Raw genomic sequence first — 13,678 nt, forward strand, 5'->3', positions numbered from 1 at the left:
TGGGCTGCAGGAAGGTGAGTCCCTTACAGCTCCTGCCCTGTGAGTCACTGTGCTTGTCCCAGCTGGGCTGCAGGAAGGTGAGTCCCTTACAGCTCCTGCCCTGTGGGTCACTGTGCTTGTCCCAGCTGGGCTGCAGGAAGGTGAGTCCCTTACAGCTCCTGCCCTGTGGGTCACTGTGCTTGTCCCAGCTGGGCTGCAGAAAGGTGAGTCCCTTACAGCTCCTGCCCTGTGGGTCACTGTGCTTGTCCCAGCTGGGCTGCAGGAAGGTGAGTCCCTTACAGCTCCTGCCCTGTGAGTCACTGTGCTTGTCCCAGCTGGGTGGCCAAGCCCCAGGCTCCCCAGGCCCTGAGGGGTGGCACTGGCTGTGCAGCTCTGGAGGGGGAACACAATGCCCTGCATGAAGCTGATGGGTAACCTGGTGAATTCACAGCAGAACCAGAGCTGAGGCCCTTCCTCTCACTCATGCTGTACCTTTTCCCAATGCCCAAAGTGCCTTTAAGGTTAGTGCTTTGTAGCTGGAAAGGTCCCTGGAAGGCAGTGGTTGTTGCCTGAGGGGGATGCCCTGCCCCACCAGAGTACACTGCTCAGGATTTGTAGAGTTGGCTCAGGCTTTGTTAAATGAATGTTTGTGCCCATAACCACTCCCCAGTCTGACCAGGCAGATCTTATCTTTCCATAAGCTCTTTATTCTTGGTCCTGAACAGTCTTGTCTTGGGGTGAGGGCCCTGTGAAGCAGTGGGGACAGGGCTGTGCCATGTGATCTCATTCTTGTCTGTGCTCTTCCCTTTAGGCAAACCCAAGTCCCCCAAGCTGAAATGCACATACTGTGACAAGGCCTTTACCAAGAACTTCGACCTGCAGCAGCACATCAGGAGGTAACAGTGCCCTACCCTGGACACAGCAGAGTGGCTGGGCTGGAGGCGGGGTACAGCTCTGTTGAGGGAGTCTGTGCAGTCCAGTTTATGTCCCAGAATCTGTGCTGTAATGGGAGGGATTCTTCATCCCTTTCACCCCAGGATACCTTTTCCCCAGTGACTGGAGCAAACACTGTATCATGGATGTAATCATGCTGATTATGTGCTGGGACTGGAGGCTCATTTTCCTTGCTGATGATACCTTGACAGCCAAACCTCTTGTCACCTGATCATTGGAGTAGCAGCATTCCCACTGCTTGCCTCTGCGTTTCTCTTTTCTCTCCCTCCCTAGCAAGCTGCAGCCTTCCTGTTTGCTGCTGTTAGCAAGGTGTAAGCCAAGCTCAGTGTCTATACAGGGGGCTCTAATCAGAGAGATTTCCCTGGCAGGAGGAAGCTGAAATCTGTAGAGTTTTTTCCCCCAGTGGAGTCAGCTGGACTCAGAACAGATGTGAAGAAACAAGTGGTGGTTTTTGCACCCCTTCCCAGCCTGGACTCTTCACTTTCTCTTGAAGCAGAAGGGCAGAGTAGAAAGACCTTACTATGGACAGAGGAGAGCAAATTCAGGCAGATTAGGGGTTTGCAAGCTAGAAGAGGTGTGTGCTAGAGAGAGAAGGGTGACAGGGAAGAAATGCTTATACCCTTGAGAAAGTGATGAGGTCCCCAAGATCTGTGCAGAGACCTGACACTGAATGCCCTGATGTTGCTGCAGAGCTGTTTTCCTCTGCTGCTTCTTCCTTTGATGCCCCGTCATTCCCAGACCCCAGGTGTTTTGTCTGTGCACCAGCCTTGTTTCCCCAGGCCTCTCACAATCCACCTCCTCTGGTGACTCAGGTCTCAAAGCCCTTGTTTGGCAGGCCCAGGTGTGATCTGCTAAACCAAGTGCCCAGCACTGTCCTTTGGCAGCCACCCCCCATGGGCCCTGCCTGGGGGCTGCCTCCTCTCTCCACCAGATGCTGACCTGCTGCCTCCTCCTTCAGTCACACAGGTGAGAAGCCCTTCCAGTGCATCGTGTGTGGCCGAGCCTTTGCCCAGAAGTCCAACGTGAAGAAGCACATGCAGACTCATAAAGTGTGGCCTCCAGGGCTGGGCTGCACCATCTCCCGCAACTCCATCACTGTGCAGGTCATGGCCTTGAACCCCAACCAGCCTGAGGACGAGGAGAACACAGGTTTGCTGCCTGGGGATGGTGTGTGTGGGGCAGAGCAGTGGTGTGAGGAGGCTGCAGGTCTCTGCACCCCCACACAGGGAGGGAGGGGAGCTGTGTGTGCTGTTTGCATTCCTTGGTGGTGTTTAGCAGCTCACACTAAGTGGCATTTGCTCAGCTCCAGCTGGAAGCTGCATCCTTTCATACCCCCATGGTGGGTTCAGGTGCTGGTGGAGAAAGTGGCTCCAAACTCTGTGCCAGTATGTGCATAAACAGGGTAAGGGGTCTTCCCCTTCTCACTCCCTGGCAGTGCAGCTTTGGCAGTGCACGAGCCACACCTGACAGCTCTGGCCTAGAGGACAGACAGCTGCTGCTTTAGAATAGCCCAGTGCTCTGGCTTTGCACTGTGCAGGTCATGCCCAGGCTGGATCTGGCCACAGTGGCCACCTGTAAATACTTGAGGCACAGAAGAGCTCCTTGCTGGTGTCTGGATCCTCTTTCTGCTGTTGGCCCCAGTCCTGGTAGGGGAGGGAATGCAGTGACAATGTCATGTCTAGGACAAGGGACAACTGGAGCTGCTCTTTGTAGGCATTATGGACTGCGAGCTACTGGCTGAGCTTATCTCCTGTCTTCTGCCAGTGGTGGGAGTAAATCTGGCTCTGGTTCACTGGTGGAAGCCTGTTCTCTGACTGCTTCAAAGAGCACAGGAAAAAGAGAATGGGCTAGGAAGGGGAAGATGGAGTAGTCAGACCCCTTAATAATCTGTCAACAAATTTAAAATGACCCTGTTCGTGAGATTCATTTGATCTGAAGAGTCTGTCTTTGAAAGGAAGAGCCTGGCCTGGTGTGTCCTTGGCAGCATGGTGCTTGCAGAGCAGCTTTCAGAGCTGTCTCATGGCAGGCTGTGACTTTCCCTCTCTCCAGGTTTGCCCCAGCCCTCCAGCCATGCGGTGCCCCCGCCCCAGGACCTGAGCCCCTTGGAGGAGAACGAGGAGGGCAAGCTGGAAGCCAAGCAGGTTGTCCTGATCGACAGCTCTTACCAGTGCCAGTTCTGCCCCAGCAAGTTCAACACCTACTTCCAGCTCAAATCACACATGACACAGCACAAGAATGAGCAGGTAGGGACAGAGGGTGCCTGTGTGGGCAGCAAGATTGGGATTGGCTTCATATAATGCACCAGTTACCAGGGTCTATCCTGAGCCTTTTGCTCTGTAGAGCTGCCAGTTCTTCACATGCAGCTCAGCTCTTGGGGTTGTAGCTGTGTGGTCTGGGTGGCTTTGAAAAACTCCTCTGTCTCTACCCTGCTGAGTGAGAATTCAGCCAAGCAGGTTTGGGTGGCTGGAGAGGATGCAAAGAAGTGAAGCGTGTCCAGTTCTGGGCTCTTCGCTTCCAGAAAGACATGGAGGTGCTGGAGCATGTCCACAGGAGGGCAACGGAGCTGGGGAAGGGTCTAGAGAGTACGGCAGAGGAGGAGCTGGGGGGGACTCAGCCTGGAGAAAAGGAGGCTCAGAGGGGACCTTCTGATTCTCCACAACTCCCTGAAAGGAGGGGGCAGCCAGGGGGGAGTCAGGCTCTGTTCCCACAAGGGACAGGACAAGAGGAAACAGCCTCAAGCTGTGCCAGGGGAGGTTCAGGTTGGACATCAGGAGGAATTTCTTCACTGAGAGGGTTGTCAGGCATTGGGGTGGGCTGTCCAGGGAAATGGTGCAGTCATCCTCCCTGGAAGCGTTCAGTAAATGACTACACATGGCACTTGGTGCTGTGCTTTAGTTGACAAGGTGGTGTTTGCTCAGCGATTGGACTTGATGATCTTGGGGGTCTTTTCCAACCTTTATGATTCTATGAAATCTGAAGTTTTCGGCGTAGGTGGCAGCTCTCAGGTCATGGGACAATCACTTGTGGGGTGTTGTGGTCCCATCCACTCAAGTGGTTACAGTCTGTGTTTCTTTCCCGAAAGGAAGGCAATTCTGCCTGTTGGCAGAGGATTTTCCCTGGTTGTTTCCATGGTGAGCCTCTCCAGTTGCTCTCCCTTCTCCCAGGTGTACAAATGCGTGGTGAAGACCTGCGCCCAGACCTTCCAGAAGCTGGAGTCCTTCCTTGAGCACATCAAGAGCCACCAGGAGGAGCTGAGTTACCGCTGCCACCTCTGCAGCAAGGACTTCCCCTCACTGTACGAGCTGGGCGTGCACCAGTACTCGCACAGCCTGCTGCCCCAGCACAGCCCCAAGAAGGACATGGCCGTGTACAAGTACAGTACAATCGCTGCTCACAAGGCTTGTAGGAGTGAGTGGGTGCAGAGCATGCTTGGTGGGACCTTAGAGGGGACAGAGGGCCCTGTGTCCAGTGGCCGTGGTGCTTTTGGACATCCAGGTGGCCCATGGGGGGGCCCCTCCACCAGACTGCAAGGGTCAAGTACTTTGAATGCAGGGAGTCTCTTTGAATGACAGTGAAAAGCTGGGATTGGGTATGTGGGAAGATCCCATCAGTGCAATTCCTCTTATCACCAGTGGGCACGGCTGACCTGCCCTGGGCTGGGTCAGAGACCCAGGGAAGCCCTTTCCAGCCTGTTTTCTCTCATTCTTCACCCACAGCAAAGGGATTGTGGGTTGTAAAAGCTGTGCCCAGAAAAAAGTTTCCTATCCCTTTGCTGCAAAAGGGTCTGTTCCTTGGAAAGCTTTTCTACTAGTGTGGAGGGAAAGTGTGAGGCGTTCCACAAGGAGCTCCACAGAGCTTTTGAAATGCCCATAGAGATGTTCAGGAAGAGTAGGAAACCCAGGAGATACTGGAGTCACTTAGGAGCTTCATGGAATAAATACCTGCTAATTCTTGCCTAGACCATGGTTTTTAGTTATCCTTGCTCTACAGAGCTTTGTTCTGCAGCTTCTTGGTGGGGATCCCTGAGATCAGAGCCTGGCTTGTGCTTGAGGTTTTAGTCCGACCTAAGGAGAAGGGGTTTCACAGCAGGAACAGGGTGTGAGTGCCTCTGTCCTCACTGCTGATGGTCTGTCCCCAGTGCCCACTGTCAGTCAGCTTTGGCAGAGCCCTCTGGCAGAAATGCTGCCAGGATGTGTCACTCCTGCCATGCTTTGCCCCCACTCTCAGCTCCTTCATTGGGACCTGGTGTCTTCAAGCAATGAAGGTGGAAGGAGGTGTTTGAAGTAAGGTGAAGTCCTTACCTAGGGCTTGTGTGCATGAGGAAGCAATGTGGAATATGTGCTCAGGTCTGGGTGCTCCCATGGCAGCCTGTGGGAAGTGCACTCGTATTTAAAGGCTTCTCCACCCAGTTTTCCAGCATTTCCCTCTCTGAAGGATGCTAAGTGTGAGTGTGAGCTGGCATGTGGGTTGCTGAGGTTTTAGAGCACCTGAGTGGTTATTCTCTGTATCAACCCTGTCAAAGATCACCCTGGAAGGTAGCTGGGCTGGGTAGGTCTGCTTCTAGTGTGGGGTTTGCTGCAGGAGCCTTGCTCACAGGCTGTGTCCTTTCTCTCTGCACCAGGTGTGTGAAGTGTGTCAATAAATACTCCACCCCCGAAGCCCTGGAGCACCATCTGCAGACAGCAACGCACAACTTCCCCTGCCCTCACTGCCAGAAGGTGAGTGCTGACCATGGCCTGAGCCGGGCCTGGACACCTGGCAAGGGCTCTGAGGGGAACCCTTGGCTCCATGAATAGGAGCCTTGGATAACAGATTATGAGGAAGCAGAAAGTGAAGTTAACTCTGTGGGGAATGTAGGAACTCCTGGGGTTCCTTGCCCAACCCATCCTACTGCTGGCTTTGGTGGGATACTGGGCATCCTTCTGGGGAGCTGGTCCTCAGCTCTGTGGTGTTACATACTTGACAGCAAGGTTTCAGCTTATGTGTTTCTTAAGAAAGTTTTGGCTTTTTTTTTTGTTTTGAGTTCTTGTTGGTTTGTTTTTAAAGCTGTATCTGTACTTTCTTTATATATCCTGATGGTTTTCACAGTGCATCCTTCCTGGGAAAGCAATGACTGAGCTTCTTGCTCAGGTTTTCCAGAGAAGCTGTGGCTGCCCCATCCCTGGCAGTGTCCAAGGCCAGGTTGGACAGGGCTTGGAGCAGCCTGGGCTAGTGGAAGGTGTCCCTGCCCACAGCAGGGGTGTTGGGACTGGATGATCTTTAAGGTCCCTTCCAACCCAAACCATTCCATGATTCTTATGTTTTCTATCCAGGCTACACCTCCTATGCCAGCTCCATGATGTCCGGTGCGTGGTGCCGGCTCTGAGCCGTGTTTTTGTGTGTTCCAGGTGTTCCCCTGTGAGCGGTACCTGCGCCGCCACATCCCCACACACGGCGGGGGCAGCAAGTTCAAGTGCCAGATCTGCAAGAAGTTCTTCCGGCGGGAGCACTACCTCAAGCTGCACGCCCACATCCACTCGGGTACGGCTCCCCTGCTCCCAGTGCTCGTCACCTCTGTGCCACAGCCCTGGCTACCCTGTGCCCTGGTAGCGGGAGTGACAGAGTTGGCGCCGAGTCATTTGTAGTAACTTGGTTTCAGATCAATGGGTTTGGTTCAGCCTCGTGCCCAGCACTGCACTAGTTAGAAATGGGGGACACAGGTGGCTTCCCCACTTGCTGTGGTGGCAGAACTAAGGAGTTTGGTCCTGGAGAGCAGGAGCAGTGTGCAGCATGGGTTGTACCCATCCATTTAATGTTTTATTGAGAAGCGGCTGAGGGAGTTGGGATTGTTTGGCCTGGAGAAAAGGAGGCTCAGGGGAGACCTTATCACTCTCTACAACTCCCTGATATGAGGATGCAGCCAGGTGGGGGTCGGTCTCTTCTCCCAGGGAACCGGCGACAGGACAAGAGCACACAGCCTTAAGCTGCACATGGGGAATTTCAGGCTGGACATTAGGAAGAAGTCCTTCACAGAAGGGGTGATTTGGCATTGGAATGGGCTGCTCAGGGAAGTGGTGGAGCCACCATCCCTGGAGGTGTTTGAGTAAAGACTGGATGTCTTTTCATGGTACTCAGTGCCATGGTCTGGTGACAAGGTGGTGTTAGGTCATAGGTCAAGTTCTCAAAGGTCTTTTCCAACCTAGTTAATTTGGTGTGATTCTGTGTGATTTGTCCATTGGGCAGTGAAGTTTAGGCAAGTTTATAGTGTGGCACAGCTGGCCTGGTGCCCTGTCCATGGCTAGAGCAGCCTGTGTGGCTGGACTGTCCCTGACCCCTGGTCTCTCTCCTCCCCAGGTGAGAAGCCCTTCAAGTGCTCAGTGTGTGACGCGGCGTTCAATCGCAAGGACAAGCTCAAGCGCCACATGCTCATCCACGAGCCCTTCAAGAAATACAAATGTCCCTTCTCGTATGTAGTGTGTCTGCACATGACAACGTGTCTGAACGGGCTTGGGATGGGGCTTGGGATGGAAGGAATGTCTCCTGCAGGTATCCTAGGGGACACTGTGGCACCTACCAAGCCACTGCTGCTTGGGGAGGTTGGAATGCTGTGTGCTGTTGAACTGGGAACCCAAGAGTCCCAATTCTTTGTTACTGTCTTCCTGTAAGGCCACATAATTTCATTGGTTCATTAGCCCTGTAAAATAACTCCTGCCTTCATGGGAGGCTTGGGGGAGCACTAGAAATAGAAGGAGCATTATTTGACCACAGAGGTTGCCTGGATGATGGACTCTCACTTACTGCCATGTCTTCAAAAGCACTTGGCAACACAGGACAACACAGCACTTGGCAACATGTACAAGCCAGAGTTTAGGAAGGTGCACCCCAAATCCGTGGCTCAGCCATGGACCTTCTGAGATAGCCAAGACTGACTGGCTGTTCTCCCTGCTCCAGCCACCTTGTACCTTCTTCCAAGATATTTCTGTCTCCAGCTGGGATCTTGAACTTGCTGCTTTTGGGAGGATTTATAGTGAGGCACAGACCATGTGCAATACAGGAGAAGCCACATGTCCCTGTGGCAGCCTGTTTATTCCTTGCCCCTCCCCAGAAAGGCCGAAAGAGTGGAACTCCTGCTGAGGCTGCACCGAGATGAACATCTGGGTGCTGCTGAGGAGAAGGGTCATGGATCTCTTTAGGATCTGGGATCTGTTCATACATTGCTCCTCAGCTGATTCCCACATCTCACCAGCATTTGTTGTTGTTCCAGAAGCCACACAGGCTGCAGTAAAGAATTCAACAGGCCTGACAAGCTGAAGGCTCACATTCTGTCCCATTCAGGTGAGTGGTTGGGAATGCAGTGACTGGGATTCCCTGTGGTGCTGCAGGAGCATGTGACAGAAGGACTAAGCCTGAGAAATAAGAATCATTTACTAGCTTTAGATTTTTTCTCTCTGTTTTGCTGCAGGCCTGTTTAAGTGAGGGTCTGTTTAGGATCATGTCTAAGCTTTGGGCTGTTTTCTAAGACAATATAATCTGTAGGCAGGCCTGCTGGTGACACTCAGAAGCTGAGCTGGATTATTTGGTCTATTTGCTATCAACTGAATATCCAGAGTGTTCACTCCTCCCCAGTCCCATCCCACATGCAAAAGGAGATCTCATGGGATTTGATTCCCTTCTCTCTGTGTTCCAAAAATTATGCTCCCAATCCCGATAAAGACTAATAATTTATTCCCATGCCCTAGGGAACAATCAGACTTTTATCTCTTGGGGTAGAACTGGAAGTCTTTCCTTGTGCCCAAAGCCCTGCAGAGTGGGATCAGATGGGATGGGATGATAGTGTAGTTATGGGTTGTTTCCAAGTGTACATTCCCATGTTTTGTAGCGGAAAAAAAAGTGAAAATCTCTTTATTTACTAAATACACTTGGAAAAAACCAATACTTCAAGATTGTTTTGCATTTTCATCACAATTACTTGACATGTATTTCTGGTGATATTTTAATGCTCTTTCTTGAGGCAAGAATATTTATTTCCAGTCTGCAGCTTTCTCTTGAGGGGCAGTGGAGGGACAGGCACTGATCTCTGCTCTCTGTGACCAGGGACAGCACCCAGGGAACGACTGGAGCTCTGCCAGGGGAGAGTCAGGCTGGGTATCAGGGAAAGAAAGGTTCTTCCCCCAGAGGGTGCTGGGCACTGCCCAGGCTCCCCAGGGAATGGGCACGGCCCCGAGGCTGCCAGAGCTCCAGGAGCGTTTGGACAGCGCTGCCAGGGATGCCCAGGGTGGGGTTGTTGGGGTGTCAGTGCAGGGCCTGGAGCTGGGCTGGATGATCCTTGTGAGTTCCTTCCAGCTCCGGACATTGTATGACTCAACAAAGGGTGAAATCAATGGTTAAACACAGACATTCAAGCTGTAGCCACCCACGCTTTGCTGTGTGAGGCACAATGTCTCTTCCCTTTTATCCGGGAGCATCTCCTTGGAGGAGGAGGTGAAGCTGTCCTGCTCTCCCTGGTGGGATGGCTGGGTCTCTAACTAAACTCTCTGTTCAGGGATGAAGATCCACAAGTGCCAGTACTGTAACAAGTCCTTCAGCCGCCGTGCCCACATGGTGGAGCACCAGCGCTCGCACACCGGCAACTACAAATACCGCTGCCCCACGTGCAGCAAGGGCTTCACGCGCCACAAGTACATGAGGGACCACAAGTGCCGCCTGGGCTCGCCCAAGGACAAGGAGCTGCAGCTCAGGAAGGCCCAGAAGAAGCGGGTGGCACGCGGGCGCAAGGCCGGGCTGGCCCTGCCCGGCGCGCTGGGGCTGCCCGAGCTCAAGGACGGCGCTGCCGGGGAGAGCCCCCCCGAGGGGGGCCCCAACAAAGAGCCCTTCCAGGAGTCGGACGCCGTCCTGTCCATCGTGGTTGGCGGGTCGGGAGCTGCTGACTCGGAGCTGGTCCCTGGGCAGCCCAACAGCATGGCCTCCAACCTGGCCCTGGCAGAGCTGCAGACGGCCTCGGACGGGCCCTGCACCATGCTGGCTGTCCCTGTGTACATCCAGACCTCGGAGTGACAATGCCCAGAGCCACTGTGTGGCTGGGGGCTGCTGCTGGCGCTGTCTGATTTGGTGCTCAAATTCATCCCTGTGGAAAAGACCAAAGCTCTTCTGGGGAGGTAGATGGATATGGGAGAGAATGGCTTCCATCTCCACTGGTTCTTCCCATCCTTGGGCAGAGGACTGCTTGGAAGTCACTGATGCCTACAAGGCATGAAGAGAGTGGCTCCATTATTTCTTGTCCCTCTGCACCACGGGTCAGCTTAGGGCAAGAAAGACAAAGATCCCTGAATCAGGGTAAGAAGAAGGACCATGCAAACTTGCAACAAACAGAGCTGCTGAAATCAGGTGGCTTTGCAAATCACAGCCTGTCCCATCTGTGGTTTTTCTGGCCTAAAAGCTGTATTGCCCAGTATTTGGGTGGCCCTTCTGAGAGCAAACATCCTTCCTAGTGGAAGCAAGTTCATCCTGATATCCTTTGGGAACACTGTTCAGAAATACCCTGATTGACTTATGTCTGGTATCTTCTCTCTGTCTCTCTCAGTAGAAAGATCACCGTGTCTGTACTACAACATTATAAACACCCTGGACCTCACGTGTGGAGTCAGTGTGTGGGAACGTGTGTGTGTGTGTTGGCTCTTCTCTCTGGGTGCTGTTCTCTCCACAGTGTTTGTTCATGGTTTTTCCCCAGATTCAGGGATCTCTGAGTGCCTTAGACATCAATGAGTCAATCCCTGTGAACAGTTAAATGTGACCCCTGTGTTCAGTGAGGGCACTGAGGGCTGGGTGAGGTGACCTGTCCAGGGTCACACAGGAAAGCTGTGATGCATGCAGGAGGCAATGTTGCAGTGTCAGCTCTGGGCCAGGTGCTGCAGAGAAGCTCTGGCAGCTGCTTCCCAGCCTCTACATCCCCTCAGTTCAGTTCTTGTCAGTAGTTTCAGTGGGGAGTTGGTGTGGTTCAGCAGCAAGGAAGGCTGGTGTGACTGGGACATTTGTTGTCCTCTTGGCTTCTCTGATTTCCCAAGAAGAAATCCCAAAGCCAGCAGAGGAGCACCAAACCCAGGAACTGAAATGGTGCAGTGTTGGTGAGGGAGGTGCCTGGGCAGCTCTGGAGCTGGATAGGTCAGGGAGCAGGCTGGAGTGCTGCTGCCTGCTCCAGTGCCCTGCCAGGCTCCTTCCTTCCTGTACTGCCCTCAGCCTCTGGTTTTCCACTGCCACAGGATCCACTGGCTTTTGGGGAAGGATCTGCACCCAGACCTACACATCCCTGCTGCCTCCAGGCCTTCCTGGGATGTGTCCTCATGCTCTGCTGTCCCATGCTTTCCCCTTCTCCAAGTGTAGGGCAAGCCAAGCTGAGCTTTCCCTGGTGAGTTTGTGAGTTCCCTGTGAGTTTGTGAGCTGCTAAAGGTGTCTGTGGATGCAAAGTGCTGCATTCCCAACCTGTTTATCCAGAGGCGCTGCAGGGTTCAGTCACTCCTGGGTACAGAAATCCTGGCTGTGTCTGGGACTCTGTGGCTGTTCCTGGCCACTGCAGCAGTCAGCCCAGTATTACTGGTCTGACTGGTCTGATCCAGCCCGTTGTTTGAGCTCACTGTGTTCTTCTTGTCTCCTTCCTTAAAATCTTAAGTATAGCAGCTTGCAGAGGGCTGTACCCTGTGCTTCCAGACTATGCCATCTAATGATGGGTTACACTGTCACTCCTGGGACACAGTCCCGCAATTCCAGTCAGGATGGGTCCTGCCACCAGTTCACTTTGCTCACTCACTTGCTAACTAACTTGTTCATTTCAGATTTTTTGTGATGTTTCTTCACCTCCAGCTGTTGGTAGGTGGGAGGAAATGGGAGCTCAGGGCTTCCAGGGGAGGCTGGGAGAAGGGGTTGTTGAGAGTTTACACAAGGTTAAGGAGAGGTCTTGCCCCTGCCTCATAGGAGGGGATAGAGAAGCTGGAGCCAGGCTCCAGAGGTGCACAGGGATGGGAAGAGAGGTGACAGGGACATGTTGGAACTTGGCAACTTCCAGTACTTAAAGGGGCTTACGAGAAGGCTGGAGAGGGACTTTTCACAAGGGCCTGGAGTGACAGGACAAGGGGGAATGGCCTCAAGGTGATGGAAAATTTAAATGTGATATTAGGAAGAAATCCTTCCCTGTGACAGTGCTGAGGCCCTGGCACAGGGTGCCCAGAGAAGCTGTGGCTGCCCCTGGATCCCTGGCAGTGCCCAAGGCCAGGTTGGATGGGGTTTGGAGCAAGCTGGGCTAGTGGAAGGTGTCTCTGCCCATGGCAGAGGGGTGGAACAAGATGATTTTTGTTGTCCCTTCCAACCCAAACCACTCTCTGATTCCATGATTCTAACTCAGTATAAGGAAGAAGGCTGCAGAAATGTCCTGAGATCTCAGTACCAATTTGGACAGAGCATCCTGTCCTGAGCAGATGTGCTTGGGATGAGCTGACTGGGCCGGGGACATCCAGGTGGTCCTTCCTCCTTAGGTGTGTCTGTGCTTCTGTGCAAGCTCTTGTCTGCTTTGAAAGGCAGAGTTTATTTACCCACAGTGTTTGTTTTACTCTGCTCTCCCAGGAGGGGAACAGAATCAGGAAATAGTTGGCTAAATATACTTTTCCTCTTTTCCTCCCCTCTGTACCACACTGTATGTGTCATTATGTGGTCTCTGCAGTCGGGTCTATTTTGGGGTTGATGATGTGTGGGTGCAGCTCCTTCAGCTCAGAAGCACCGTCTGGAGACATGGCCTGCCCTTCCCAAATCCTGCTTTCCCCCAGCTCAGCAGGATGCTGGAACCCAGCTTCCACTGGCTACACTGGGTGTAATTCAGGGAGTGGGAGCAGAGCCACACAGCTGCCTTGTGTGTGACTGTTGAGGGATACAAGGCTGAGGACTTTCCTGAACATAACTGGGACAGGAGGGCTCAGAGGTGCCACCCTGGATGCTTGATAGGTGTTTGCATATGGGGTGGTGTTGAACCAAAACAAGTTTTATCTTGAGCAAAATGACTCTTCTCTTAGAGGAAACCTTGAGTGATTGTCCTCCCTGCCCTGCTCTTGTCCAGCTGTTTCAGCTCCTGCAAACTCAGATGTCTTCAAACTCTTCCATTTCCTGCAGGGAAGATTTCTGCCCAAATTTGTTGTTTCTGTTACCACAGCAGAGCCCTGCCCACTGGCCGGGGTAGATTGAAGGTGCTCAGGGCACTGATTTTCTCCCAGGACCGGTTCCATCCTGTGTCCTGGGCACAGCTGTGTTCTTTACAAACCCACCTCCGGGAGCATCTTGGCATTTTCTGAAGTTCCCAGGAGAAGCCCAGAGCCAGAGCCATGCCCTGGGAGAACTGGATCAGAGCAAAGCTCTGTGGTGCTTGGTGACAGCAGACACTTGTGTGGGAGGAAGGGCAGGTAAAAGCTCTCGCTCCTCCTGTTCTCCTCAGCCCCCTGTGCTGTCAGCTGGGAGCTTTCCGGCCCTGGCAGTGTTTCCATCAGCCTCAGTGGATTTTTCCTGTGTATTTGCCTTTCCCACCTATCTGCATGTTAGGGAGATGGAACAAGGCAGGAGCCATTACAGGGCTCTGTTGCTGAACTCCCACCTGCTACGTGGGATGTTCTTTGTGTTTCCCAGAGCAGTGCTTTTCCCTCTTACTCAAGGCACAAAAATGCTCTGTTATCCAACAAGCATTTATTTGGGTCATTTTTCCTCTTTTCCATGTGGTGTGTGATATCCCAGCTCT

The 13,678-nt window shown here is 53.0% G+C and overlaps 1 protein-coding gene across 1 annotated transcript in view; it reads left to right on the forward strand.

Annotated features, from left to right (window-relative positions):
• Positions 1–10,543, forward strand: part of ZNF341 (zinc finger protein 341) — a 19,550-nt gene extending 9,007 nt beyond the window's left edge. The window contains 9 exon segments of the mRNA XM_042050851.1: positions 791–875; positions 1,892–2,082; positions 2,983–3,176; positions 4,098–4,306; positions 5,555–5,651; positions 6,321–6,453; positions 7,267–7,378; positions 8,177–8,247; positions 9,455–10,543. Coding sequence (XP_041906785.1) covers positions 791–875; positions 1,892–2,082; positions 2,983–3,176; positions 4,098–4,306; positions 5,555–5,651; positions 6,321–6,453; positions 7,267–7,378; positions 8,177–8,247; positions 9,455–9,966 — 1,604 coding nt within the window. The 3' untranslated portion in view covers positions 9,967–10,543.
• Positions 10,544–13,678: the final 3,135 nt, after the last annotated feature.

This window comes from Corvus kubaryi, unplaced genomic scaffold (assembly GCF_017639235.1).
Source record: "Corvus kubaryi isolate FWS band 111438036 unplaced genomic scaffold, C.kubaryi_AGA036_p1.0 134, whole genome shotgun sequence".
Lineage (NCBI taxonomy): Eukaryota > Metazoa > Chordata > Aves > Passeriformes > Corvidae > Corvus > Corvus kubaryi.